The sequence below is a fragment of the Salvelinus namaycush genome, chromosome 21 (genome assembly GCF_016432855.1).
Source record: "Salvelinus namaycush isolate Seneca chromosome 21, SaNama_1.0, whole genome shotgun sequence".
Lineage (NCBI taxonomy): Eukaryota > Metazoa > Chordata > Actinopteri > Salmoniformes > Salmonidae > Salvelinus > Salvelinus namaycush.
This window is the reverse complement of record NC_052327.1, coordinates 52,988,203-53,015,325: the sequence shown is the minus strand read 5'-3', so window position 1 is coordinate 53,015,325 and position 27,123 is coordinate 52,988,203. Positions and strand designations below refer to the sequence as shown.

The 27,123-nt window shown below is 44.1% G+C and overlaps 1 protein-coding gene across 1 annotated transcript in view; it reads right to left on the bottom strand.

Moving 5' to 3' along the window:
* Positions 1-11,895: 11,895 nt before the first annotated feature.
* The window catches only part of LOC120066495 (filamin-C-like), a 40,795-nt gene continuing 25,567 nt past the window's right edge, over positions 11,896-27,123 (bottom strand). Inside the window, exons 23-43 of the mRNA XM_039017908.1 lie at positions 26,881-27,004; positions 26,286-26,442; positions 25,633-25,822; positions 25,276-25,544; positions 24,305-24,401; positions 23,985-24,125; positions 23,617-23,745; positions 23,281-23,454; positions 22,657-22,818; positions 22,246-22,449; positions 21,678-21,830; positions 20,898-21,020; positions 19,756-20,019; positions 19,202-19,474; positions 18,747-18,884; positions 16,779-16,894; positions 15,280-15,412; positions 14,864-15,040; positions 14,381-14,599; positions 12,730-12,945; positions 11,896-12,627 (exon numbers count right to left, since the gene is read on the bottom strand). Coding sequence (XP_038873836.1) covers positions 12,440-12,627; positions 12,730-12,945; positions 14,381-14,599; positions 14,864-15,040; positions 15,280-15,412; positions 16,779-16,894; positions 18,747-18,884; positions 19,202-19,474; positions 19,756-20,019; positions 20,898-21,020; positions 21,678-21,830; positions 22,246-22,449; positions 22,657-22,818; positions 23,281-23,454; positions 23,617-23,745; positions 23,985-24,125; positions 24,305-24,401; positions 25,276-25,544; positions 25,633-25,822; positions 26,286-26,442; positions 26,881-27,004 — 3,647 coding nt within the window. The 3' untranslated portion in view covers positions 11,896-12,439. The remainder of the gene's footprint in view (positions 12,628-12,729; positions 12,946-14,380; positions 14,600-14,863; positions 15,041-15,279; positions 15,413-16,778; positions 16,895-18,746; positions 18,885-19,201; positions 19,475-19,755; positions 20,020-20,897; positions 21,021-21,677; positions 21,831-22,245; positions 22,450-22,656; positions 22,819-23,280; positions 23,455-23,616; positions 23,746-23,984; positions 24,126-24,304; positions 24,402-25,275; positions 25,545-25,632; positions 25,823-26,285; positions 26,443-26,880; positions 27,005-27,123) is intronic.

The window sequence follows — 27,123 nt, the reverse complement described above, 5'->3', positions numbered from 1 at the left end:
AACACAATTCCACAGAGCACATAATCCAGATTTTGTGTGTGTGTTCTGAAGTGTGTCTGTCTTTCATAGGGCTATGGCTGTGAGTGAAGTGTGTCTGTCTTTCATAGGGCTATGGCTGTGAGTGAAGTGTGTCTCTCTTTCATAGGGCTATGGCTGTGAGTGAAGTGTGTCTCTCTTTCATAGGGCTATGGCTGTGAGTGAAGTGTGTCTCTCTTTCATAGGGCTATGGCTGTGAGTGAAGTGTGTCTGTCTTTCATAGGGCTATGGCTGTGAGTGAAGTGTGTCTCTCTTTCATAGGGCTATGGCTGTGAGTGAAGTGTGTCTCTCTTTCATAGGGCTATGGCTGTGAGTGAAGTGTGTCTCTCTTTCATAGGGCTATGGCTGTGAGTGAAGTGTGTCTCTCTTTCATAGGGCTATGGCTGTGAGTGAAGTGTGTCTGTCTTTCATAGGGCTATGGCTGTGAGTGAAGTGTGTCTGTCTTTCATAGGGCTATGGCTGTGAGTGAAGTGTGTCTGACTTTCATAGGGCTATGGCTGTGAGTGAAGTGTGCCTCTCTTTCATAGGGCTATGGCTGTGAGTGATTCTCTTGGCAGGAGTGGTGAATCAACATCCTGTGGTGGACAGACGCCCCAGTCCTCGTTCCTGGGCTTCACCTCAATTCAAATTCCCACAATTCCTTGAATGCTCTTTTCTTTCTCTTTTCTTCTTTAGGACCTTCTTCTCCAATAGCTTTTGTGAAGGAGGTAAGCAGAGAGGATGCAAGGACTGAGGATGCAAGGAGTGAGGATGCAAGGAATCAAGGAAAGATTCATTGAGAAAGAGCCCTGGTTCAATTGAAATGGACAGGCTGACGTGGGTGGGCCCGGTCTGGTTAACGCCAGCCAGATGGTCTGAAGGTGTAAATCACTACCGTTCATCATCACGCCAACCAGCAGTCACACAAACACACACACACACACACACACTCCGCCTCCTCGCGCCCAACCAACCAGCCAACCAGCAGTCACACAAACACACAAACACACAAACACACACTCACTCCGCCTCCTCGCGCCCAACCAACCAGCCAACCAGGCTGTCACAGAGAACCAGAGAAAATGATCCCCTAATTATAGGCTCCTCTCTGTGAAGAATGGGAGAGGAGAAAGGAGGCTGGCTGAGTCACAGTGGGAATCTGGAACTGTTATCACTGATCAGTGGGCACAGGGTGAGGGCACACACACACACACACACACACACAAAGCACAGCATCATGTTAAAGCTTAATTGCATCCTGTCTGTATGGTTGAATTGTGCCTTTGCTCAAAAACAAATAGGACCTGAAACAACACCCACTCTGAGAGACATATCATCCTCCACCACACATTCAGCAGGATTAATTATAGATACAAAGGAAATGGATCTGTATGGTTGGACAGTTTTCTACCTCCTGTGCTTTATAGACTAGTTAACTGCGATTAAAAGAAGTTAGGTTATGTCCTGTTATTCAGGCCCATTGGGCAGCTGGAGGAGGCAGAGGTACGTTACTGCCACCCTGTGGTTAGACGAGCATGGGAAATGTGTGTTTGCGCAACCGAATTGATTCAAGAGTGGGCCTATTTGTTTCATTTAGCTAATCTCTCTGTCTTGATACATTTAACAAAGTACAACGAGTTATTATTAAAACATTATGAATATATGAAACAAGTGTTTGTATATTGTTGAATATTTTGATTGATTACATGTAAATAAAACGTAGACTATGAGAGTTGTGGTCGCTCTATGCCAACTGGCCAGCAGATGGCGTTATTATTCCTTTTACGTGGTTCGTCATTGTGTCCTACTGGCGTCTATGCAGCCGGCTATACATTCGTGTCCCCCGGCGACCGACTTGTAGGCATACATAAAACATCCTAAATTCAGGCTGCAATGGCGTCGATTTCCTCCTTAAATAGCTTTAATGGCGAGCCGGTGGAGTAAAAAATGAAAAATATACCTACTGTCTTAATAAAACTAACATTTCCACCACCATGCTAGAATGGCTAATGTTACTTCCTGATGTTCAGCCAATCAGGTTGCAGCAGTCTGTTGTTTACCCCTACTTGAAAAATAAGTGACCCTCCCCTATACCCAGATTTAAATATTTATCAACTGGGTCAGTTTCGTTTCAAACAAGACACACTGAAATGGCATTGGAGAAATATGATAAAATTAACACAAAGGCCTATCTATCTTTCCATTCTTAGACTATCATTTCGGTAATTTAGTGTGGTATTAAAAAAATATGATGCTAATATGTAACATTCTCGTACCTGCAAATACGATGATAGATTCATTCAATGCTTTTACTACGAAGGACATCTTTCTACATCTATTCTTGTCCACGGTGGTCTACGAACCCACAACCTTCTGGCCCGCAGCCCTGCACAGTCAATATTCCTGCAGTGCCATGTATTTTATTTATTTAACCTTTATTTAACTAGGAAAGTCAGTTAAGAACAAATTCTTATTTACAATGACGGCCTACCCCAACCAAACCCGGAAGACGCTGGGCCAACTGTGCGCCTCCCTATAGGACTCCCAATCACGGCCGGATGTGATACCGCCTGGCTGCCAATGGGACGAAGAGCAGTTTCTAAAACTGCATATCTAAAGCAAGGCCTACCTTTCCACCCCAGACAAAGTAGACCTACCGACGCAACAAAAAAATGTTAGCTTTAACTGCTGGCTACTCTTCTTTCGTGGCCCAACGAGAAAAGATCACATGTGTTTACCTAAAAGCTGTCTGGGTTTAATCATCTTCTATTTTACAGAAAGTGAATAGCTTAATAAATGTATAGTGTCATAATTAGATTAGGCTACTTCCCAAGCAAAGTCTATTTTTGGTCTCCTCGGTTTCAGAAAGTTGTAGCTCAGCCTCAATGTCAAAGAAACGAAACAATGATATTCCCATAATGCATCGAAATCATGTCTTTCCCGGTTATTTTACAGCTTGTTTCTAGCATAAAGCATCGAGGAACAAATCGCTGTTATAGATCACTTTATGTAATCGGATCCTTTTTTTATTTTCTTTAAAATCTTAAGCTTTTTGCCATTTTCTTTAATAAAAGGTAAGACTATGGCATACCCTCTCATCCCACCTCAAGTCTTGGTTTTAACCTAACCACCCTTCACTGAAACAGAGGTAGACTATTTAAAAGTGGATGGAGGATTTGACCGGCAAACATATGGATATAGCAGCCTATAGCCTAATTTCGTCTGTCAAACAGGTAGGCCTACCTCTTATTTCTTAAATAGGAAGAAATAAACACAAAGCCCTCTGGTTGTTAGTCTAATTAAAATGTAGACGGTTTAAATGAATTTGCCCACTATCCGATTGACTTTCCGATTGATTGTCCTGCTGCCTCTGCTTCAAGTTTCAGCGCCACAATGTAAATTACTCGATGCTGGCTTATTGTGATGTCAATAACTCTGATAAATACATCACGGCAAGAAACATATTGTTTTTAATAAAAATCTATTATAATAGTAGTTATCTATCAAAGTTGACATCCGGTCCTCCTCGTCGTCATGCTCTCCTTCTCAAACTGAACAGAACAATCTTTTTTTTTTTATCGGAAGAAGCCTTTGACTCTCCTCCTGAACTGCCACTGTAAGCCTACACAGCACAGCCATTGATTAGGCAGCACACAAAACAGTGTTTGATCAGCAAGAGCAGAGCAGGCCGGGGCTCAGGGTTGGAATATCCATTGCAGTATGTAAATGCAGCCCAGTTTAATTTACACCATCCCAGCAGCTATTTTAGAAATCTAACTTTATTCTGTGTTTCTCCGAGCCTGCACTTCGTTTGATTGAAACCACACTAAATAGCCTACAGGCACAATAGCCTATATTGCGCCAAGCATATAATCAGAGGTGAGGGGCAGCAGGGCCAGTCCTTGCAATTTTGCCGCCCTATGCGAGACCAAAAACGGCCGAATTATGTGAGGTTTTATGTGTTGTAGTTGGAGGTTCATCTTGGTCAGTTTAGCTCAGAAAATGCCACCCTGGTCTAAATGCCGCCCTGGTCTAAATGCCACCCTGGTCTAAATGCCGCCCTCACCTAAATGCCACCCTGGTCTAAATACCGCCCTCGCCTAAATGCAACCCTAGTCTAAATGCCGCCCTGGTCTAAATGCCACCCTGGTCTAAATGCCGCCCTGGTCTAAATGCCGCCCTTGTCTAAATGCCACCCTGGTCTAAATGCCGCCCTTGCCTAAATCCTGCCTAATGAGCAGGCCTGGCTGTGAGGAGCAGCATCGGGCACACAATAATTTATAGCCTAAAAGCAACAGCAACAAACATTACCTAATAAGCAAATAATTCCAAAACAGTAAGAAATATAGAAACTTCATCAATTACAAATTACATCACCCTCCCCTGGACTAGATACAATATACTAAACCCTCCCCTAGACTAGATACAATATACTAAACCCTCCCCTAGACTAGATGCAATATACTAAACCCTCCCCCTGGACTAGATACAATATACTAAACCCTCCCCTGGACTAGATACAATATACTAAACCCTCCCCCTGGACTAGATACAATATACTAAACCCTCCCCTGGACTACATACAATATACTAAACCCTCCCCTGGACTAGATACAATATACTAAACCCTCCCCTGGACTACATACAATATACTAAACCCTCCCCCTGGACTAGATACAATATACTAAACCCTCCCCTGGACTACATACAATATACTAAACCCTCCCCCTGGACTAGATACAATATACTAAACCCTCCCCTGGACTACATACAATATACTAAACCCTCCCTAGACTACATACAATATACTAAACCCTCCCCTGGACTAGATACAATATACTAAACCCTCCCCTAGACTAGATACAATATACTAAACCCTCCCCTGGACTAGATACAATATACTAAACCCTCCCCTAGACTAGATACAATATACTAAACCCTCCCCTGGACTAGATACAATATACTAAACCCTCCCCTAGACTAGATACAATATACTAAACCCTCCCCTGGACTAGATACAATATACTAAACCCTCCCTAGACTAGATACAATATACTAAACCCTCCCCTGGACTAGATACAATATACTAAACCCTCCCTAGACTAGATACAATATACTAAACCCTCCCCTGGACTAGATACAATATACTAAACCTTCCCCCTGGACTAGATACAATATACTAAACCCTCCCCTGGACTAGATACAATATACTAAACCCTCCCCTGGACTAGATACAATATACTAAACCCTCCCCCTGGACTAGATACAATATACTAAACCCTCCCCTGGACTAAATACAATATACTAAACCCTCCCCCTGGACTAGATACAATATACTAAACCCTCCCCTGGACTAGATACAATATACTAAACCCTCCCCTGGACTAGATACAATATACTAAACCCTCCCCCTGGACTAGATACAATATACTAAACCCTCCCCCTGGACTAGATACAATATACTAAACCCTCCCCTGGACTAGATACAATATACTAAACCCTCCCCTGGACTAGATACAATATACTAAACCCTCCCCTGGACTAGATACAATATACTAACCCCTCCCTAGACTAGATACAATATACTAAACCTTCCCCCTGGACTATATACAATATACTAAACCCTCCCTAGACTAGATACAATATACTAAACCCTCCCTAGACTAGATACAATATACTAACCCCCCCCCCCCTAGACTAGATACAATATACTAAACCTTCCCCTGGACTGAAATTGAAAAAGGATGACCCTCCTCCATGTATCTCAAGGTAACCATTCCGAACATTTGGATCCATTCCTAAGAAAATATGCATATTATTCCATGGTTCTTTTCCTATGGCTCGCCATTAAACCTAGTTGAAGGGGAGGATCTCGATGGCCTTTCATGCCTGAATGGAGGATGTTTTAATGTATGAGTCGGTCGCCGGGGACAGGAGCGTATAGCCGGCTGCATATATGCCAGTTGGATGCAGATAATAGACGACGCAAAATGAATAATAATAGTGCCATCTGCCGGCCGGTTGGGCTTGGTCGCACACGATAAGTTAAGCAAGCTATTCTGTTTTTCATTCATGCATTTGATGATTGAAAGTATAGCTACAAATATAACATGTTTAAGAATTCAAGCAAAATTTAAGCTGAAGACTATGATCAGCTTAGGTCTACTGTGTTTGTCCTCCTAATTCAGTGCTGCCAACTTTTGAGGAAAGTTGAGTGAGATGTTTCCCAGATGGGGGTCCCAGGAAAATTGTACTGTTTTAAAGCTAATTTGCTGGCCTATGACCAGGGTGGTAAAAACACACAGTTCAGGTTTATTCAGAATGCTTTGAAAAATAAATGAACACTCAAAATTCAACGACATTGTTCATTTGAGATTTATTTGGGGATTACATTTTAAGTATGCTGATATTTTTTAAACATTTATTAGGTGGTTTGACACTTTTTTCAGATAGTAATGAAATTAGATGTGGAGACAGGCTGATGGGAGAAACAGTGGGAAGGTCAGTGTGAATGCACTGCACAGGAAATACTAATATGAATGGTTGATGGCAGTGGGTAACCAAACCATAGATTGCAGTCTCCTTGTCCATAGACTGCTTTCAAGGTAAGGACACAAACATTTTGTATTTTGGTAATAAGGCTGAAATAAAATCCTTCTTGCTCTCCAGGTGTCACGCGGAGTGGAACAGGTGAACCCCAGAGCAGACTCAGACGAGGAGACTGGGATGAGGTAACCAAGGTATTTATTGAAACACGAGGGGAAGATTGAGTGCAGGCCAGGGGAAACTCAGGCGGGTTGTCGGAAACCAAGTGCAGAGGCTGAGGCTGGAGCGAGAGGTGTTGGGACAGGGTAAGTGGGTCCGGAGGGTAATCCAAGCGAGTGTAGAGTGGGGAATCCAGGACAGAGTAGCAGGACAGATGAGAAGTCGGACTGGAGACAGGGACCAGAGTCAGAGAGGGCAGAACTGTAGCCGAGAGGAAAACAGCGTCAGGCAAGGGAAACCAGGCACAATAGAAACAAACGTCTAGAAACATGGACTGACTGGGCAGAGATTACGATCTGGCAGTGTGGAAGTGGCAGGACTGAGTATTTGTAGAGGTCTTGATTATGGAACAGGTTGCAGCTGGTGGGGGATATTCTCTGACTCCAGCACACCTGTCTCCACCCACACAATCACACACACACAGAGAGGGAGAGAGCACTGGGGGAGTGGCGGCAGGTCAAGGAGAAACCGGATGAGCACTAGAGGGCGTGGCAGGAGCAGATGTGACACCAGGAAGGTTGGCCACCCATGATCTATGTTTCCCACCCATGATCTATGTTTCCCACCCATGATCTATGTTTCCCACCCATGATCTATGTTTCCCAAGTTCTGGGTGTTTGAAAATGTTCTTGTTATAACAATTAATTTCTCAAAATCACCCAACCTTTATGAAGAATATGGATATTTATTAGATTTATTTGGTTTATGCCTACTAGTTGAAGATCCTTGACATCATCTTACTCCACATAGAGAAAATATTATGCATTTATAAGTTTATGAGTCCCCCTACCATCTCTGCCTAGTAAGTTTATGAGTCCCCCTACCATCTCTGCCTAGTAAGTTTATGAGTCCCCCTACCATCTCTGCCTAGTAAGTTTATGAGTCCCCCTACCATCTCTGCCTAGTAAGTTTATGAGTCCCCCTACCATCTCTGCCTAGTAAGTTTATGAGTCCCCCTACCATCTTTGCCTAGTAAGTTTATGAGTCCCCCTACCATCTCTGCCTAGTAAGTTTATGAGTCCCCCTACCATCTCTGCCTAGCAAGTTTATGAGTCCCCCTACCATCTCTGCCTAGCAAGTTTATGAGTCCCCCTACCATCTCTGCCTAGCAAGTTTATGAGTCCCCCTACCATCTCTGCCTAGTAAGTTTATGAGTCCCCCTACCATCTCTGCCTAGCATGTGCACAGTGCTAATATGTCAACAATTATATTCTAGACCTGGAGCATTTCATATCCAATGCTTATTTGTAGGACATATTCAAAACTGTCCATGAATGACTGCAAAAATACATAGCCTCTTAGAACTCATTTTCAAAGACACCAGTAAGCATATCTGTCACGACTTCCTCTGAAGTCGGTCCCTCTCCTTGTTAGGGCGACGTTCGGCGGTCGACGTCACCGGTCTTCTAGCCATCGCCGATCCACCTTTCATTTTCCATTTGTTTTGTCTTGTCTTCCCACACACCTGGTTCCAATTCCATTCATTACATGTTGTGTATTTAACTCTCTGTCCCCCCCATGTCCTTGTCCGGAATTGGTCATTGTAGGTGTTTGTGCACATTATGTCTGGCGTGCGAAGGGTTTTTGTCTCATTTGTATATATATATATTGTTTTGTTCACGGTGATTTTTATTATTAAACTGCGCCGTTGTACGCAGTCTTTGCTCTCCTGCGCCTGACTTCTCTGCCGCCAGTACGCACTCCTTACAATATCAGACTGTGATTAAACTAGCAACACTGGGAAAAAGTGGAATAATAAAACACTGTACGTGTGGGGAATAACAGTAGGGTTCTAGCTGACAAGGACATGAATTACCCTTTACTTTAGCTCCTTGTTAAGAATGACAATTGATCAGACTAAATAAAGTCAATTGCTAATAAAATCTCCCGAAGACAAGATGACATAAATCTTCCACCTACATCTAACCAAATAATTTTTATATTCATTGTCACCTCTCTACTCTAGAATCAAACTTGCACTTTTGAGTTCATAATCTGTTTGACAAAATCATTTCCATAGTTACAAATAACCCTGATAAAACATACTGTCATACTGTCTGCTGCCTTTTTGTTGTCACAGCCTAAATTCCGATCACCAAATGAAGGAAATAATGCAAGTGTATATTAAATCCACTCTAGTACATGCTGTCAAAAGGCTGTATTCTGCAATCAGGACTGGAGTAACAGCCACCTAATTCTGTTGACAACATTGTACATAAAATACACCTACCACGCTGCTCTGTTTACAGTTTTATAAACTCAGCGGAGAACGTTCTCTCTCTCCATTCAAACCAAATCAAGCTTTATTTATACAGCACATTTCAGACATGGAATGTAACGCAATGTGCTTTACAGGAAAAAAACAAATAAAAAAACAATGAAAATAAAAGCTAAAATATTTACTACACAACAAACATAAGATAAAAACAAAGGAATGACACAAACTGAACGACTGACAAGTACCCTAAGGAAAAGCAAAGCTAAAAATATGTTTTTAGATCTCTTTTAAATATGTCCACAGTTTCGGCCCTCCTCAAGTTCTCTGGCGGCTATTCCAGAGGCTGGGGGCATAGTAACTAAAGGTTGCCTCTCCATGCCTCTTGGTCCTAGGCTTTGGGATAGTTAAAAGGCCAGTGCCAGAGGACCTGAGGGACCTACTGGGTACATAACTTAAAAGCATGTCAGACATGTATTGGGGTGCACAATCATGGATTGATTTAAAAACCAATAGAAGAATCTTAAAATTAATTCTAAAACTTTCTCCACTTCCGCTCTGCCTTTCTGCAATTTCTCTTTAATTGATTAGTTTCCTCACTCATCCAAGGGGCTCTCTGTTTGGATGTGGACTTTTCAACTTTACTGGAGCTATGGCATCAATGGTTGCCCTTAATTTGCTGTTAAAGTTATCAACTAAATCATCACAAGAGGACGGCAGAATAGGTAGTGGAGTATTGTTCATGCACTCAATAAAATCTGTAGCAATTTCAAAGGTAAGATAGTGTTTCTCAATAATGTATTCATTATTACCGTGTGCTATGGGCAACAAGGTAGTATAAATCCACAGTGGTGATCAGATAAAGCAACATTAACAATAGAGGATATGCCAGTAGAAAGCCCCTTGGTAATAACCAGGTCCAGAGTATGGCTGTGGTTATGGGTGGGCCCAGTAGAAAGCCCCTTGGTAATAACCAGGTCCAGAGTATGGCCGTGGTTATGGGTGGGCCCAGTAGAAAGCCCCTTGGTAATAACCAGGTCCAGAGTATGGCCGTGGTTATGGGTGGGCCCAGTAGAAAGCCCCTTGGTAATAACCAGGTCCAGAGTATGGCCGTGGTTATGGTGGGCCCAGTAGAAAGCCCCTTGGTAATAACCAGGTCCAGAGTATGGCCGTGGTTATGGGTGGGCCCAGTAGAAAGCCTCTCGGTAATAACCAGGCCCAGAGTATGGCCGTGGTTATGGGTGGGCCCAGTAAAAAGCCCCTTGGTAATAACCAGGTCCAGAGTATGGCTGTGGTTATGGGTGGGCCCAGTAGAAAGCCCCTTGGTAATAACCAGGTCCAGAGTATGGCCGTGGTTATGGGTGGGCCCAGTAGAAAGCCCCTTGGTAAAAACCAGGTCCAGAGTATGGCCGCGGTTATGGGTGGACCCAGTAGAAAGCCCCTTGGTAATAACCAGGTCCAGAGTATGGCTGTGGTTATGGGTGGGCCTAGTAGAAAGCCCCTTGGTAATAAAGAGGCCCAGAGTATGGCCGCGGTTATGGGTGGGCCCAGTAGAAAGCCCCTTGGTAATAACCAGGCCCAGAGTATGGCCGCGGTTATGGGTGGGCCCAGTAGAAAGCCCCTTGGTAATAACCAGGCACAGAGTATGGCCGCGGTTATGGGTGGGCACAGTAACATGTTGGATAAAATCCCTAGAGCTCAAAAGATTCATAAATTCAATGGTCTTGGAGTCAGTCTCTTTGTCAGCATGAATATTAAAATCGCCCAACACAATGATTTTATCATAGTTCTCAAGGACAATAGACAATAGTTCAGAGAAATCAGTAAAGAAAGTGGGGCAGTGCTTTGGTGGCCTATACAGGGTTATAGCCAGTACTGGTGGCTGACATTTAAACAGTATAGCATGATGCTTAAAAGACCTAAAGTCACCAAACGAAATGTCCTTACAGCTGAGAGCATGAGTAGAAATGTAGGCTGTCCACCCACTCTTTTTCGCGTTTCTGATAGAGTATGAAAAGCTGTAGTTCGGGGAGGGGGCGCTTCACTAAGAGCAGCACTACAGTCTGATGACAGCCATGTTTCAGTGAGAAACATCCAATCAAATGTGCGCTCTGTAATGAGGTCATTCACGAGAAAGGTTTTACTTGTGATTGCGCTAACATTTAAAAGCTCCATATTCAACGTGTGGGCCACTCTATCCCTGGGGCATCTGCCTCGAGGTAACCAATGGAATAACAACCAAATTATTAACGTTTAAAACCATGTTTTCTGACAGTCTCCAATCTATCAGAATAGTAGGAGATGACAGTTTGTATGAACTCACTAGAAGGCGACGTTAAAGGAACATAAATTAGGTTACTCACAATACCCATAGTGCCATTTCTGCAGGAGTTGATATGGTTTCCAAGTCCTCTGTTGCTTATTCTGACAGGAAGAACTGGAGCCCTACCAGACCTTGTCTGTCAGTCTCTAAAACAGTTTGATTTTGCTGGAAATAATCCTGGAACCCCTGCGGTTAGTGGGAATCCAGTCTCTTTTAAAAAGTGCTGGTTGCTCCCAAAGCTCCACTCTAATCTTGAGGGCTGTTTCTTTAAAAAAAAAGTGCATCCAATCCCCTTGGTCCCTTACATAACTAGACCAATCATAGGCTTCAATGTGCCACAGTTCACAGATGTATTGTTTTCAGTCCAGTTTAATATTTTGTAAATATTATTAAGTACTTTAAACACCTATTTATAACACTCACAAAGCATTGGACATGTGTTTATAATACATTGTGTAGAGTGTATATCATAGAGAGTCTTACCCTTGTATGTAGCCTACTGTAAACATTATCTTCATGTGAAATATGTTTTTCACCATATTCCAATCAAAAACAGTAAATAAATCCACTCGTATTCTGCCAAGGTAGCAGTTAAATCTTTATTATTAGGTCTGCAAAGACTTACCAAGGAATTGGTTAATATAATAAAAATACCTTTTCAAATGTCTTTAAGCATACAAAATCATATAATATCACACTTTAATACTGTTTATAAGCAAATTATCTGATGTCCTAAACACTCACACATTAAGCCATTTCATTGCTACACAATAATCCCTTTCTATTGGCGGGACAGGATCTTGTACCAGTCAAAATACTTAGACCAACATCACATGACTTGGAGCATGTCTCCAGTACACATAGGGTTGGATAGAGGGCAGTCGCCTCTTCCCATCTCTATGACGCCACACTAGTCACCTAGAACTTCACTCTAAAAACAGTAACAGAGTTAAATACAACAAGCTTTTGGCACATTCTTTAAATTAAGGCTGAAATCTGATTCTTGGATTCTTTAGTGCATGTTGAGAGAGGCGGTTCTACAGTAGTCCACTGAGGAGTGTAGCGGTGCAACGCAGCAAGGTGTGGTGGGGGTCAGGGGTCGGGTGTTCCTTCAAGTTCCTTCAAGGCACAGCTACATTGAAGGGGCTGCCGGGGACACTATCGTCGCCCCACTTGACGATAACGATGTAGTTTCCCTTGTCTTTGACAGTGTAGGTGACGTTGTAGAGGCGGTTGCCCATGTGTTTGACGTACACCTCTTCACATGGGGTCGTGGGGCCGTGCACTCCCACCAGCAACATGTTAGAGCCTGGAGGAGGGGAGATACAAGGTTACACGTGGCATAGAAGGATTGTGTGTGTGTGTGTGTGTGTGTGTGTGTGTGTGTGTGTGTGTAACCTATCCATCTCACCTGCTTTGCTGCAGTCTACATTGAAGATGTTCTTCTGTCCCACCAGAGCCTTGGAGAGCCCTGCGCCTCGACAGACCACCTTGCTGGCATCTGAGGTCAGTTTAGATGAGGACGATAAGGAGCTGTACGCTCCGGCCACCTTGGAAGTCTTAGTGACCGTCTCTACCAGCACCGAGGACGTCTCGTGAAGGCTGTGACCACCGGACAGACGGGTACCTGAGAGAGAGAGAGAGAGAGAGAGAGAGAGAGAGAGAGAGAGAGAGAGAGAGAGAGAGAGAGAGAGAGAGAGAGAGAGAGAGAGAGAGAGAGAGAGAGAGAGAGAGAGAGAGAGAGAGAGAGAGAGAGAGAGAGAGAGAGAGAGAGAGAGAGAGAGAGAGAGAGAGAGAGAGAGAGAGAGAGAGAGAGAGAGAGAGAGAGAGAGAGAGAGAGAGAGAGAGAGAGAGAGAGAGAGAGGCAGACATGTTACAAAAGAACTGCAGTCACGACTCCAACCAGACATTACATAACCTAACACCTCCCCTCCTCGATACAGACACAAACACTGGACTAAAACACCATGGATGGGGGTTTCTTATGAGAGGGTGGGACCCTGCTTAGAAGAACTCTGCTGTATCATCCATCTTCATACAGCTAGCTAAGAGTGCTAGTACTCAGAGGGATTCTATGTCACTTCACATCGAGCTGTATTCTGCCAGTGTTTCTGAGAATGCCCCCAGCCTTCAGCATTGTGTTCCATGACTACTAATTCTACAATCCCGATGAGAGTAAACAGATTTATATAACATTTACGTAACATTTCAGTATTAAGTATTTATTTTACTAAGTATTTATAACATCATTTCGAGGAACTTCTAACTTTTCAGAGAGTGTCTTGTTTAGGGTTGCAAAGCTACCGGTAGTTTACCAAAGTCAGAAATATTCAGTCATTTTGGTAATTAATGTAAAATCGATGGCAATCTATAGGAATTTTGGTAATTTATACTTGAATAATAAATAAATACAATTATTCATATATTATTCCTTTTTTATCTCTGTGTCCATATTGTCCATGAGTTTCTAGTAGATAGACCATATGGTTCAAGAGAAAATAGGCTAATTAATGAAAAAAGCGTTTAATCAACAATGGCATTATTTTCAATTAACTCTGCAACTCATCCAACTATTGACTTTTTTCACGACTGCCACCAGTTTGACACCAAAACATTGACAACAAAAACACAATGACATAGTCAAATAAATAAAAGTGTAAACAAGTATACAGAGGATATTTCATGCTGAAACCCTTAGTTTAAACAACAACGGTTTTCACTACGTTGATGGTTTATATTTAGGTTAATGTTTCACAGCTTTGTCATTACATTTTTAATTAGATAAATCATCTTATTTAACTACTTAAATATATTTTATATGCGATAAAGCCAGAGATAATTACAGACAGTACCCAAAAGGGCCACTAGATGTCTAATGATAGACTACAGGAAATCCTTTAAAGATACCAACATTCTGATAGTTTACTAGTAAACGTAGAGAGCTTCCAGTAATATACCCTCCGTTTGCAACCCTAGTCTCGTTTCATAACGAAAACATCAAACATCCTTTTCATCAAGATCTGACACACGTGTCACACACACACACACACACACACACACACCTGTGACTCTGGCTTTGAAGGGGCTGCCCACTATGTGGTTGGGTCCTCCGTATTTGATGTTGATGAGATAGCTGCCGGGGGCCATAGGAGTGTAGATAACCTTGTAGCCATCGGGGCACTCGGAACAGTCCATCTTGACCTTAGACGGGCCGTCAATGGTCACAGACAGGGCACCTGACCCCGCGTTACACGTGTTCACTACGAACTCAGAGGCCACGCCTAGAGGGAGAGGGAGAGAGACAGACGGTCAGGGGTATATGTACAGTTATCCTAGATGCCATCTCCTGCTGTTGTGCCTTTGACCAAGGCATTGACCAAGGCCACCCGACAGGATCCATCCCTCCTTCAAAAGGGGAGATCTCTGCCTAAACTGCACCATGGTTGACCCTGGCTTCCAACCCCCCTTTGACAGTACAACATTTGTTGAAAGTAGGGGTTTCCTCTGTAAAGTTGGAGTCAGAAGAGATAAGGTGTAGTGTGTACCTGTAGATCCTCCCTCCAGTCCAGGCCCGTATGCTGTCACCATGCCTGGGTCTCCAGCCTGTCCTGCCTCCCCCACCCGCACGTTGAACGGGCTACCGGGGATGTGACTGCCGTTGAACTTGACGTCAATGGAGTGCACGCCGTTCTCACGTGGAATGAAGCGGATCGCGTTCTTGTCTGGAGATAATAGAAGAGAGTTATAAGAATAAGGGAGGAGAGGAGAGGAGAGGAGAGGAGAGGAGAGGAGAGGAGAGGAGAGGAGAGGAGAGGAGAGGAGAGGAGAGGAGAGGAGAGGAGAGGAGAGGAGAGGAGAGGAGAGGAGAGGAGAGGAGAGGAGAGGAGAGGAGAGGAGAGCTACCATAACTCTATTTTTCTATGGACTGGTATGATGTGTATTAAAGTCAGGGTTATCTTACCACTGTCCAGCTCGGTGACGTAACACTCCTCAGCTGAGCCAGATGGGGTGTGGACCTTAGCATCGACCACGCCCCTCGCCCCATTACGCTGCACAGCGAACGACGCTTCCTGATTCACCTTCAGATCCTTCTCCTGGGGGGAAGGAGAAGAGGGGAGAGAGAGAGAGAGAGAGAGAGAGAGAGGAAAAACAGGGTCAGGACCTGTGTGTGTGAGTGTATGTGTGTCTTCTGCATGAGACAACGTGTGTGAGACAGTGACTCATCTTGTATATATATATATATATATCTGAAACAAGAGTAAGGAGAGCGATATCTGAGGATGAGAGTATTTAAGAGGGAAGAGGTGTTTATGTGTGTCCCTGTGGCCCGTTGTCAAACAGCTAGACCCCACGATGACCCCATAATTGGAGAAGGGACAGCTGATCCCTCTCACTCACCACTAAACAACACAACAATATTGTCTTGGTTACTGCTACAGACCACTCGCCTCTGGCTTCACTTCTAAGGACAAATAAATCTATGGGACAAACCTGACCAACAAACAACTATTGTTATTGTAAATTGTGTCTCGATTTCTCTATTGAGGCTTATATCAAATGTATGTATAAATGTATTTGCATTTTATGACATGGGAAAGTTATGCTGCTTTAAAAGTTGATAAACGTGTTATCCCACTTAAGAGACAATTATAACAAAATGCCTTTTGAAAGATTTTGATGAGATTTTCACACTTCCTAGAGAGCTCTTCCTTGTTCACGCCCATTCAGCATAGTTCACACCCTCTTGAGCCTTAGCCCCACCCATCTCTTAAGCCTTAGCCCCTCCCACCCACACCTGTAAACACGTGAGTTAGCATTGTCCTCCAGACAGTAGTCTCTCTACTTAAACCCAGCCTTATTCAGGGCAGCTATGTTCTTGAGAGCTGTAGCAACACTTTTTTAGTTGTCCAAAGCTACAGTATATTGTATCTTTCCAAAAAACTGTGGTAGCAAGGATGATCTAAAAACTGACCAGGGAAGCCTCCATTCTGTTACAGACAGAAGCATGTGACATGACAGACCAATCAGGACTCATCTCATGTCCATCTCAGCCAATCATGACTAGTCAGGAAGGATCTTGTCTTTATATAGCCCAATGCTTTTTCTCCTTGGCTAAACTAGTCTGATCATTTATATTTTGAATACACATTAACAGATCCCACACCACTTTGTAATTAAGGCACATGAAAGTTCACATGTTCAAAAAAGCATTAACATAAAACATTTTTTAAAGTCATTTAAACGGCGCTACTGTGAAGTAGGAACTGGCGTCAAATGCCTCAGATCCTGTAGCCGGTCACAAATGATGGCCTTGTGAGGAGTGTTCTAACAAAGACGTCATTCAGTGTATTCCTGTGTGTGTGTGTGTGTGTGTGTGTGTGTGTGTGTGTGTGTGTGTGTGTGTGTGTGTGTGTGTGTGTGTGTGTGTGTGTGTGTGTGTGTGTGTGTGTGTGTTCCTACCTGCAGGCTGGTGACAGTGAGTCTGCGTGCCTCGTCAGACAGCGTTGCTATGGGAACGATGAAGGGGCTGTCGGGGATGTGCTCGTTGTTGAACTTGATAGACACTTCATAGTCACCTGAGGACACAAACACAGAGAGGAACCAGCGGTTAGATACCAGAATAACGATCAGATGATTCTCATGTAGGAGTAGGGAAGGAGATAGACATGGTGTACAGTGCCTTGCAAAAGTATTCATCCCCCTTTGCCGTTTTTCCTATTTTGTTGCATTACAACCTGTAATTTGAATTAATTTTTATTTGGATTTCATGTAATGGACATTCACAAAATAGTCCAAATTGGTGAAATGAAATGAAGAAAAAATAACTTTCCCCCAAAAATATTTTAAAAAATGAAAAGGAATAGTGGTGTGTGCATATGATGTATTCACCCCCTTTACTATGAAGCCCCTAAATAAGATCTGGTGCAACCAATTACCTTCAGAAGTCACATAATTAGTTAAATAAAGTCCACCTGTGTGCAATCTAAGTGTCACATGATCTGTCACATGATCTGTCAGCTCAGTATATATACACCTGTTCTGAAAGGCCCCAGAGTCTGCAACACCACTAAGCAAGGGGCACCATGAAGACCAAGGAGCTCTCCAAACAGGTCAGGGACAAAGTTGTGGAGAAGTACAGATCAGGGTTGGGTTATAAAAAAATATCCGTAACTTTGAACATCCCACGGAGCACCAATAAATCCATTATTAAAAAATTTAAAGAATATGGCACCACAACAAACCTGCCAAGAGAGGGCCGCCCACCAAAACTCACAGACCAGGCAAGGAGGGCCTTAATCAGAGAGACAACAAAGAGACCAAAGATAACCCTGAAGGAGCTGCAAAGCTCCACAGCGGAGATTGGAGTATCTGTCCATAGGACCACTTTAAGCCGTACACTCTACAGAGCTGGGCTTTACGGAAGAGTGGCCAGAAAAAAGCCATTGCTTAAAGAAAAAAATAAGCAAACACGTTTGGTGTTCGACAAAAGGCACGTGGGAAACTCCCCAAACATATGGAAGAAGGTACTCTGGTCTGATGAGACTAAAATTGAGCGTTTTGGCCATCAAGGAAAACGCTATGTCTGGCGCAAACCCAACACCTCTCACCTCTCAAACCCAACACCTCCCCGAGAATACCCATCCCCACAGTGAAGCATGGGGGTGGCAGCATCATGCTGTGGGGATGTTTTTCATCAGCAGGGACTGGGAAACTGGTCAGAATTGAAGGAATGATGGATGGAGCTAAATACTGGGAAATTCTTGAGGGAAACCTGTTTCAGTCTTCCAGAGATTTGAGACTGGGACGGAGGTTCACCTTCCAGCAGGACAATGACCCTAAGCATACTGCTAAAGCAACACTAGTGGTTTAAGTTGAACATTTAAATGTCTTGGAATGGCCTAGTCAAAGGCCTCAATCCAATTGAGAATTTGTGGTATGACTTAAAGATTGCTGTACACCAGCGGAACCCGTCCAACTTGAAGGAGCTGGAGCAGTTTTGCCTTGAAGAATGAGCAAAAATCCCAGTGGCTAGATGTGCCAAGCTTATAGAGATACCCCAAGAGACATGCAGCTGTCATTTCTGAAAAATGTGGATCTACAAAGTATTGACTTTGGGGGGGGGGAATAGTTATGCACGCTCAAGTTCTGTTTTTTTTACAAGAAAACATATTTTGCATCTTCAAAGTGGTAGGCTTGTTGTGTTTTCAGGCTGTAAGGCAACAAAATAGGAAAAATGGCAAGGGGGGTGAATACTTTCGAAAGCCACTGTAAATAACAATTGGTCCTTGGAGTTAGATGGGGTTAGATGGGGCTAGATGACAGAGCGAGATGACAGAGAGAGAGAGATGAGAGAGCAAGGGAGGGAGAGACAGATGGGGCTAGATATGGTTAGATGGGGCTACGGGGCTACGGGGGGTACTATCTCACCTGGCTCCTGAACGATGTAGGCCACCCCACAGGATCCATCCTTCCTGTCTTCAAATGAGATCTCAGCCTTACTGGGCCCCTCTACTGCGATGGACAGACCTCCTGCACCAGCCTCACGCGTCCAGATACTGAACTCAGCTACGGAGAGTAACAGAGGGGGAGGGAGAGAGAGAGAGAGGGGGGGGGGGGGAAAGGGGAGGGAGAGAGAGAGAGAGGGAAAGGGAAAAGGGAGAGAGAGGAGACACACAGACGTGTTAAAACCTGGTTCAACTAAAGTAGATAACACATTCAACTAAAGCAAGGGGGGAAAAAATCACTTATTGAAAGTTAAACATTCTTCAAAATAGCTGCTATCTGCAAAATGACTGTTGGTAAAACTAAAGGAAAAGACAAGTACATCAATTAACTGGTGGGTGTTTCCAGCGAGACACAGGCGGTCAGGTCAAACTACTTACTTGGTGCTCCTGCCACTCCTCTCTCCAACCCAGTGCCTCCGGCCCGGACCTTGTGGGACCCTCCTTCTCCCATGGGCCCAACAGTGAACTGGAAGGGACTTCCGGGGACATGCTGCCCGCTGTACTTCACGTTGACCGTGTGGGCTCCCATCTCCTGGGGTACGAAGCGGACGCTGTAGGTGCTATCCCCGCCATCTACGATCTCTGCCTGTTCTGTTTTACCCCCGGGGCTGGTCACCTGGGCTGTCATACTACCCTGGGTAACTGTCTCACCTAGGGGAGGGAGGAGGGGAGGGGGAAGAGAGGTGTCAGACTGGCTGGAAGGCGTGTTGTTTTTCATCTACAATCCTACATTTTTACTCTTATCCAGAGCGACTTACAATCCATACATTCAACTAAAGTAAGTAAAACAACCCTATATCGATCATGACCATTGTAAAGTAAAACCTTCTAGAAACGAGCTGCTACTGTACCAAGATCAGTGATATTGAGAGTAAAGAAGAACAAGTGCAACAGAGAAGTGTTAGTCGTATTATTTCTTCATTCATTCTCACCAGGTGTTGGTGTGGCTGTAGCGGGTATACCAGCGAAGCTAGCCAGACTCTCTCTGCCCAGGAAGTCCCCAAACACATCTCTGAAGGGACTGCCTCCTCCTGCTCCTCCCATCTGGGTGCTCTCCTCTACCCTCACCTCCCTCTTCGTCTCTCCGCCCCTCATCTTGCTGATCTCCGTGCGCTCTGTGCGCGTGTACGTGTGGCTGCTGCGTGTGAACGTGCGAGTCATCCTCTCCTGGGCTGACACCATCTGGAACCAGTTTCCTATTGGTGGAGAGAGAGCAGGGAGGGTAAGTGTTTGGTTTAGTCTTTGACACAAGCAATACTTGAAGACTCATGCTAGCTAACTTAGCTTTTAAGCTAGCTAGCTTGTAGCTGTATGAAAGAAGCTAGCTAACTCGTAGCTGTATGGAAGAAGCTAGCTAACTCGTAGCTGTATAGAAGAAGCTAGCTAACTCATAGCTGTATGGAAGAAGCTAGCTAATTCATAGCTGTATGAAAGAAGCTAGCTAACTCGTAGCTGTATGGAAGAAGCTAGCTAACTCGTAGCTGTATGAAAGAAGCTAGCTAACTCGCAGCTGTATGGAAGAAGCTAGCTAACTCGTAGCTGTATGGAAGAAGCTAGCTAACTCGTAGCTGTATGGAAGAAGCTAGCTAACTCATAGCTGTATAGAAGAAGCTAGCTAACTCATAGCTGTATGGAAGAAGCTAGCTAACTCATAGCTGTATGGAAGAAGCTAGCTAACTCGTAGCTGTATGGAAGAAGCTAGCTAACTCGTAGCTGTATGGAAGAAGCTAGCTAACTCGTAGCTGTATGGAAGAAGCTAGCTGACTCGTAGCTGTATGGAAGAAGCTAGCTAACTCTTAGCTGTATCGAAGTTGATCGAAAGTTGATAGGATTAACAACCACCATTGCTGTCATTCTATAGATGATATCAACACAGCAATGTGGGTTACTTCAGCTCCATGACAGTACCATGACAGTACCATGACAGCACCATGACAGTACCATGACAGTATCATGACAGTACCATGACAGTACCATGACAGTACCATGACAGTACCATGACAGTACCATGACAGTACCATGACAGCACCATGACTGTAATATCACAGTGTGATCATGTTTAGGCTGTGCTCACCAGGGATTTTCAGGTTGAGGCCACAGGCGCTGCCGACAGAGGCGATGGAGGGGGCTGTTCTCTTCCTGGTGATGCTCTCCTTCATCCTTCCTTCTCCTGTTACCTTCACTGTGAAAGGACTTCCTGTAGGAGCAGAGGAGCAGCCAATCAGAGGTCAGAGAGTAGACTTGGGCGTTTATACCGTAATACGGGGGTATTTCGAAATACCGACGGTATGATTTTCAATAATGATAAATACGGTGTCTGTGGGGGTGCGTTAAGTTAATTTAAGGAAAACTATAAGAAATATAAGATGTGTCAAATGATATCAGCTCAGGGCTCCAGCTATGCAAGTGGTTGGCTAACTTGCTAGCTAAGTGTCTAGATGTCAAGACCAAGCTTCTTGGTTACAGCAGAGACATTCAATCCCTTCCTGGATCAAGATCCCTGTTGCCTAAATCGTTTTTCGCGTCAAAAACAAATAGCACCCCTTGTGTGCACTTCCGGTATAAAACTGTATACCCCGGTATGGTACAGAAACAATATGACGGTATGAACATTTGGATACGGCCCAACCCTATCAGAGAGTACCAGCAACAGCCAATCAGAGAGGTCAGGGAGTAGTGTATCAGCCAATGAGAGAGGTCTTAAACCGGAATAGCCCTCTCAATCGTGCAGAAAATAAATTCACAGGTAACAGTGAGTGACAATGTTGTTCTATAATGTAATACAACCTCACGTAAACCAAGTTAATTTACTGATACGGTCATATTTCCATATAGAGACAGTAAAGCTACTAACCAGGGATGTGCTTATCAGAAAACTTGATGTTGATAATGTAGTTGCCTGGCTCTGTGGGGCAGTAACTGACTCTGCAAGTCCCATCCTCCACATCCTCACAGTTTATATCCACTTTACTCGGACCCTCGATAGACAATCCCAGACCACCATAACCTGAGAGAAAGAAGGGAGGGAAGGGGTGAGGGATGGAGAGAGAGAGGAAGAGAGAGATGGAGAAGAAAGAGAGAGATTGAAGAGAGAGAGGGAGATGAGAGAGAAAGAGAGAGAGAGGGAGATGAGAGAGAAAGAGAGAGATTGGAGAGGGCGAGAGAGATGAGAGAGAAAGAGAGAGAGATTGAAGAGAGAGAGAGATGAGAGAGAAAGAGAGAGAGATTGAAGAGAGAGAGGGAGTTGAGAGACATTGGAGAGTGCGAGAGAGCAAGAGATAGTAAGAGAGACAGAGAGAGAGAGACAGAGGTAAGGTATGGTAAGACAGGAGAAAGAGCATTTTATCTTGACCTAGTATCAGTGGAATAAGGCCTCATGGTGGGCTAAAAGACATCCAAATAAACCATGTTCCTAGTCTTACCTGCATTCCTAGTGTCCACAAAGAACTCCGCCATTTCAAAGGTGTGTGCCTCCACCAGTCCTTTACCGAAGGCCTTGACCCGGCTGGCCTCGCCAATCTCCGACTGGCCAACCTGGATCTTGAAGGGGCTGTTGGTCACGTGCTTACCGGCCTTCTTCACGCTCACCTCGTGCTCTCCCACCTCCTTAGGGGTAAAGGAGATACCTGCGGACAGAGGAATGGAAGACAGGTGTGAATCATCTGGGGAGAAATTAAAACAACTCGAGATGGCCAGACTGAAATAGTGAAATGGAATAATTCAGTTTGCATCCAAGCTACTTCAGAGTAGGCTAAGGCAACCAAACCATGTATTCTACAATTCTCCAATGGCCCAAACATCTTTGTACTTCTCAGGCCAGGCTAGTGTCTCACCAATGTGTCTGTTGGGCAATCTCTTGAGCAGACAGGGCTCCTCGTTTCCTGATGGAGCTCTGATGCTAGCTGTCAGCAGGCTCAGGTCAGACTCTGTGATCTTCAGGGATAGATCTGCTGCTGTTCCCACGTTGAGCAGGGACGTCCTGATAGAGTCATCACCTGGACACAGAGAGGGGAAATAAAACATTTAGTAAACCATTATGAGAGAGAGAGAGAGAGAGGTTCGGCAGGTATCCTAGTTGTTAGAGAATTGGGCCAGGAACTGAAAGGTTGCTGGATCGAATCCCCGAGCTGACAAGGTAAAAATCTGTTGTTCTGCCCCTGAACAAGGCAGCTAACCCACTGTTCCCTGGTAGGCCGTCATTGGAATTTGTTCTGAACTGACTTGCCTGGTTAAATGAAATAAAAATGTAATAACTGTTTACTGACCATTACAAACCTTATAATACACAATTGATCAACCATTTCAATGGCGTTCACCCACTGTGCTCTGAATGGTAGCTGTTGTATTTGGATGAATTTACATGATCCTATGATCTGTCAAATTCCAAGAGGTCATACGAGGCTCTTCTCCAACCTAACACTGTGTCCCGTTATTTCAGTCCACTGTATTACACTCACCAGTGATCTTAGCAGTGAAGGGACTGCCAGGGATGTGCTTGTTGTCAAACTTGACGATGATGTTGTAGTCTCCTGGTGAGGTGGGCAGGTAGGACACAGTACAGGTACCGTCCTTATTGTCTTTACAGCTGATCTCTGCCTTAGAGGGACCTTCCACAGCCAGTGACAGACCACCTGGGGGAGAGGGAGAGAGAGGGGTTAGTTTCTGTTCAGCCTGAATTCTACATTTTCCTCTAACAATTCAAACCTATTCCTCAGCCATAACAATTATTTTTATTTAGCTATTATTGTGAATATAGAGCATCATCCTTGTAGAACAATAAGAAAAAGTAGTACCTTCTCCAGCGTTCTTGGTGACGACAGTAAAGGTGGCGGGTTTGTTGACGGTGCCATGACACAACCCAGGCCCATACGCTGTCACCAGACCACTGTTTATAGCATCGACATAGAACTGGAGGGGACTTCCTGTAGGGGAGAGAGATCATGGAGGGATGGGCCATCAGAAAATACTTCATCAATGTTTATTTCAAATGTAATATACTATGTAAATATGCCTGTTGATACACCTGAGGTAAAAAAAATATATACATATACAAATATAAAAATAAGAAAGTCTCTTAATTGCGCATAACTGCATGCATTGAGCCCTGGTTTAGTTTGAAGAAAGGCTACGACGAGGTGTTTCCTCTGGTTATGAGTACTACCTGGGATGTGGTTTCCTTCATACTTGATGTCCATCTCATGCAGACCCTTCTCAGTAGGATTGAACTTGACTGTGATGGTCCCATCCTTGTTGTCTGTGATGTGGGGACGAGCCGTCTTACCGGAGGGCATACGCACCTCACCTGGGAAAGATACAAATTATATTTCATGAGAGTGTGTGTGTGTGTGTGTGTGTGTGTGTGTGTGTGTGTGTGTGTGTGTGTGTGTGTGTGTGTGTGTGTGTGTGTGTGTGTGTGTGTGTGTGTGTGTGTGTGTGTGTGTGTGTGCTATTGATTGTCAGTACAGAATAAAGTCCATGTACCCGTGATCGGTCCCTGCTGAACGGTGAACGGGATGACCAGGTTAAGAGGTCTGAACTGATCCATGCCATCGCTAGGGACAACAGGCTCCTTGGTGGCCTATTGGGGGGAAAAGAGAGAAATACAGTCAGAATACTGAATCTACTGTAAGTACTTACTGTATTTCTAGCTGTAGCTGCAAACATTCAACTATTTTACAGTAACTACTTGTAATGGGAAATGATTTGATTCATTATTGTCCGGTATTTAATTCTGTTATCTACTGTTGTATTGATTATTAATGATGTGTAATACATCTATTTGGTATGAGCAGGGAGACGCTGACAGGGGTAATTCCCTGGGAGGGGAAACCTGAGATAACATGGTACTAAAATACATGGTTAACTCCATGTTAACATCACATTTAATGCCATGTTTGGGTAAGTCGCTTTCACCTGTTAGTCTATAATTAGTCTGTCGTAACTGACGAATGATGATCCTTTTACTTCTTAAACAGACCTTTGACCTGTTGAAGTGCTGATGTCATACGTGGCTAAGGTCTACTTGGCCTTATTTGGAGTTTCCAACTAGATTTAGTGACGTTGACAGAACAGTTGTCTGTCGATAAGGGCCTTCTCTGAGGAGGCCAGTTACAACATTTTCTCTGCTTCTCTGCTGGATTTGTCTCCTTGTTGCAACTTGTATTAAACTCATTTGATTTATAATTGACTCTATAAGCAACTGCTCTTCTGTTTTGTTTACGTGAAAACCCCCTTTACACTTTGATGCAATGTGCAGACTTCAGGCTGGAGTCAATTCAGCTTCATTCAACCACTTTATACAGAGTTGGAATTCAAATAGAACCAACCCTAACCCTGGTAGATAGTTACATACCAGCATTCATGTATTAGTGATTATATCAAGCTATATCCATTCAACATACAAATGTAACTTCAACGCCATGTTGACAGTACTATCCCCCAGCAGTACTCACCGTTACATGGAAGGGGCTCTTGGGGATGTGTTGTCCCCCGAACCGGATGGTGATTACGTATTTCCCAGGTTCCGGAGCCGTGTAGTAGATGTCGTAGGTTCCGTCACGATTCTCCTGAACGTCCATGTCTAGCTCCACCCCCGCTGGGGTCGTCACCGAACAGGTCACCTTGCCCTTCCCTGCAGCCTTTGCGTCAACGGAGACGATGGTCTCTTCGTGCGCCTGCATCTTGGTCAGACCCGACGCCAGGGCACGGCCTCCGATAGACACTGGAAATTAAGTGAGAGAAAGAATCAAACTACTGAAAAACATCTCAAATTTGGCTTTGTCGCCTAGTGAACGGAGGACAAGACGTACCAGTAAGCAGACACTTGCTGGCGTCTCCAGTGGGCAGAGCTGAGATGCGGTAGGGGGAGTAGGGGATCTCATCTCCTCCATACTTGATGGTGATGGTGTAGGGGCCGGTGGAGTCTGGTACGTAGGACACTGTGTACGTCCCATCTCTGTTGTCATGGATAGTGGCCTTCTTTGGCTTGCCCTCAGGATCCTATGCAGGTCAGAAGATGTCATATTAGTATTTCTATTCAGCAGAACCTTTTATATAACAAAAAAGGGAATTACAGAACCGTCAACACTGACATTGACACATATATTCAGTATTATGTAGCCCGTGAGGAAATTAAACCCATAACCCTGGTGTTGCCATTGTCTGACCTCCTGAGACATTAAATACTACTCTACACTCTTTGAAAAAAAGGGTTCCAAACGGGTTCTTTGGCTGTCCCCATAGGAGAACCCTTTTTGGTTCCAGGTAAAACCTTTTTTTGTTCCAGGTAGAACTCTTTTGGAGTTTTCCTCTGTGGAAAGGGTTCTACATGAAACTCAAAAGGGTTCTACCTGGAACCAAATAGGGTTCTTCAAAGGCTTCTCCTATGGGGAAAGCTGAAGAACCCTTTCAGGTTCTAGAAGATAGTGTATTTCCTGTGTGTGGAGGAAGTTGATGTACTCACCAGTATCTGTACAGTGAGCAGTCCCTCTCCTGCGTCGCGCGCATCGATGGTGAACTCCACTGGTAGACTGGCGGCCACACCTGATTTATCCAGACCTGGCCCGCTGGCACGCACCTTACTGGCATCATGACCAGGCTGGGACCTCACCTTGAATGGACTGTGGATGGAGAGAGAAAGAGAGAGAGAGAGATAGATATAGTGAGAGAGCACAAGAGAGATAGAGTGAGAGAGAGATAGAGATAGTGAGAGAGAATGACAGAGAGAGAGAGAGAGAGAGATAGTGAGAGAGAATGAGAGAGAGAGAAATGTCTTTATTATTTTGGAACTTCTGTGAGTGTATTGTTTACTGTTCAGTTGTATTGTTTATTTCACTTCTGTTGATTATCTACTTCACTTGCTTTGGCAATGTTAACATATGTTTCCCAATGCCAGTAAATCCCTTAAATTGAATTGAAATGATTTGAGAGAAATAAGAGAGAAGAAAGCATGTGATGATCCTATTGAAAATGTATGACATTTCTATACAGAAAAGTCAATATGTGTATTACAGTGTTTTAAAGGGTTTCTGTTGAATCTCGTGGCCAGCCTGTCTCACCTGCGAGGGACCTCCTGATCTCCGTATTTGACAGACACAGTGTAAGGGCCGTCCTGAGCTGGGGTGTAGTTGACCGTGTGTGTGCCATCACCGTTGTTCTTCACAGCAACAGGCTCAGCAGAACCTATGGACAACAAATGACATTCAAATAAGTGTGTGTATGCAAATATGTAAGTGTGTTTGTGTGAGCTTGTGTGTGTGTGTGTGTGTGTGTGTGTGTGTGTGTGTGTGTGTGTGTGTGTG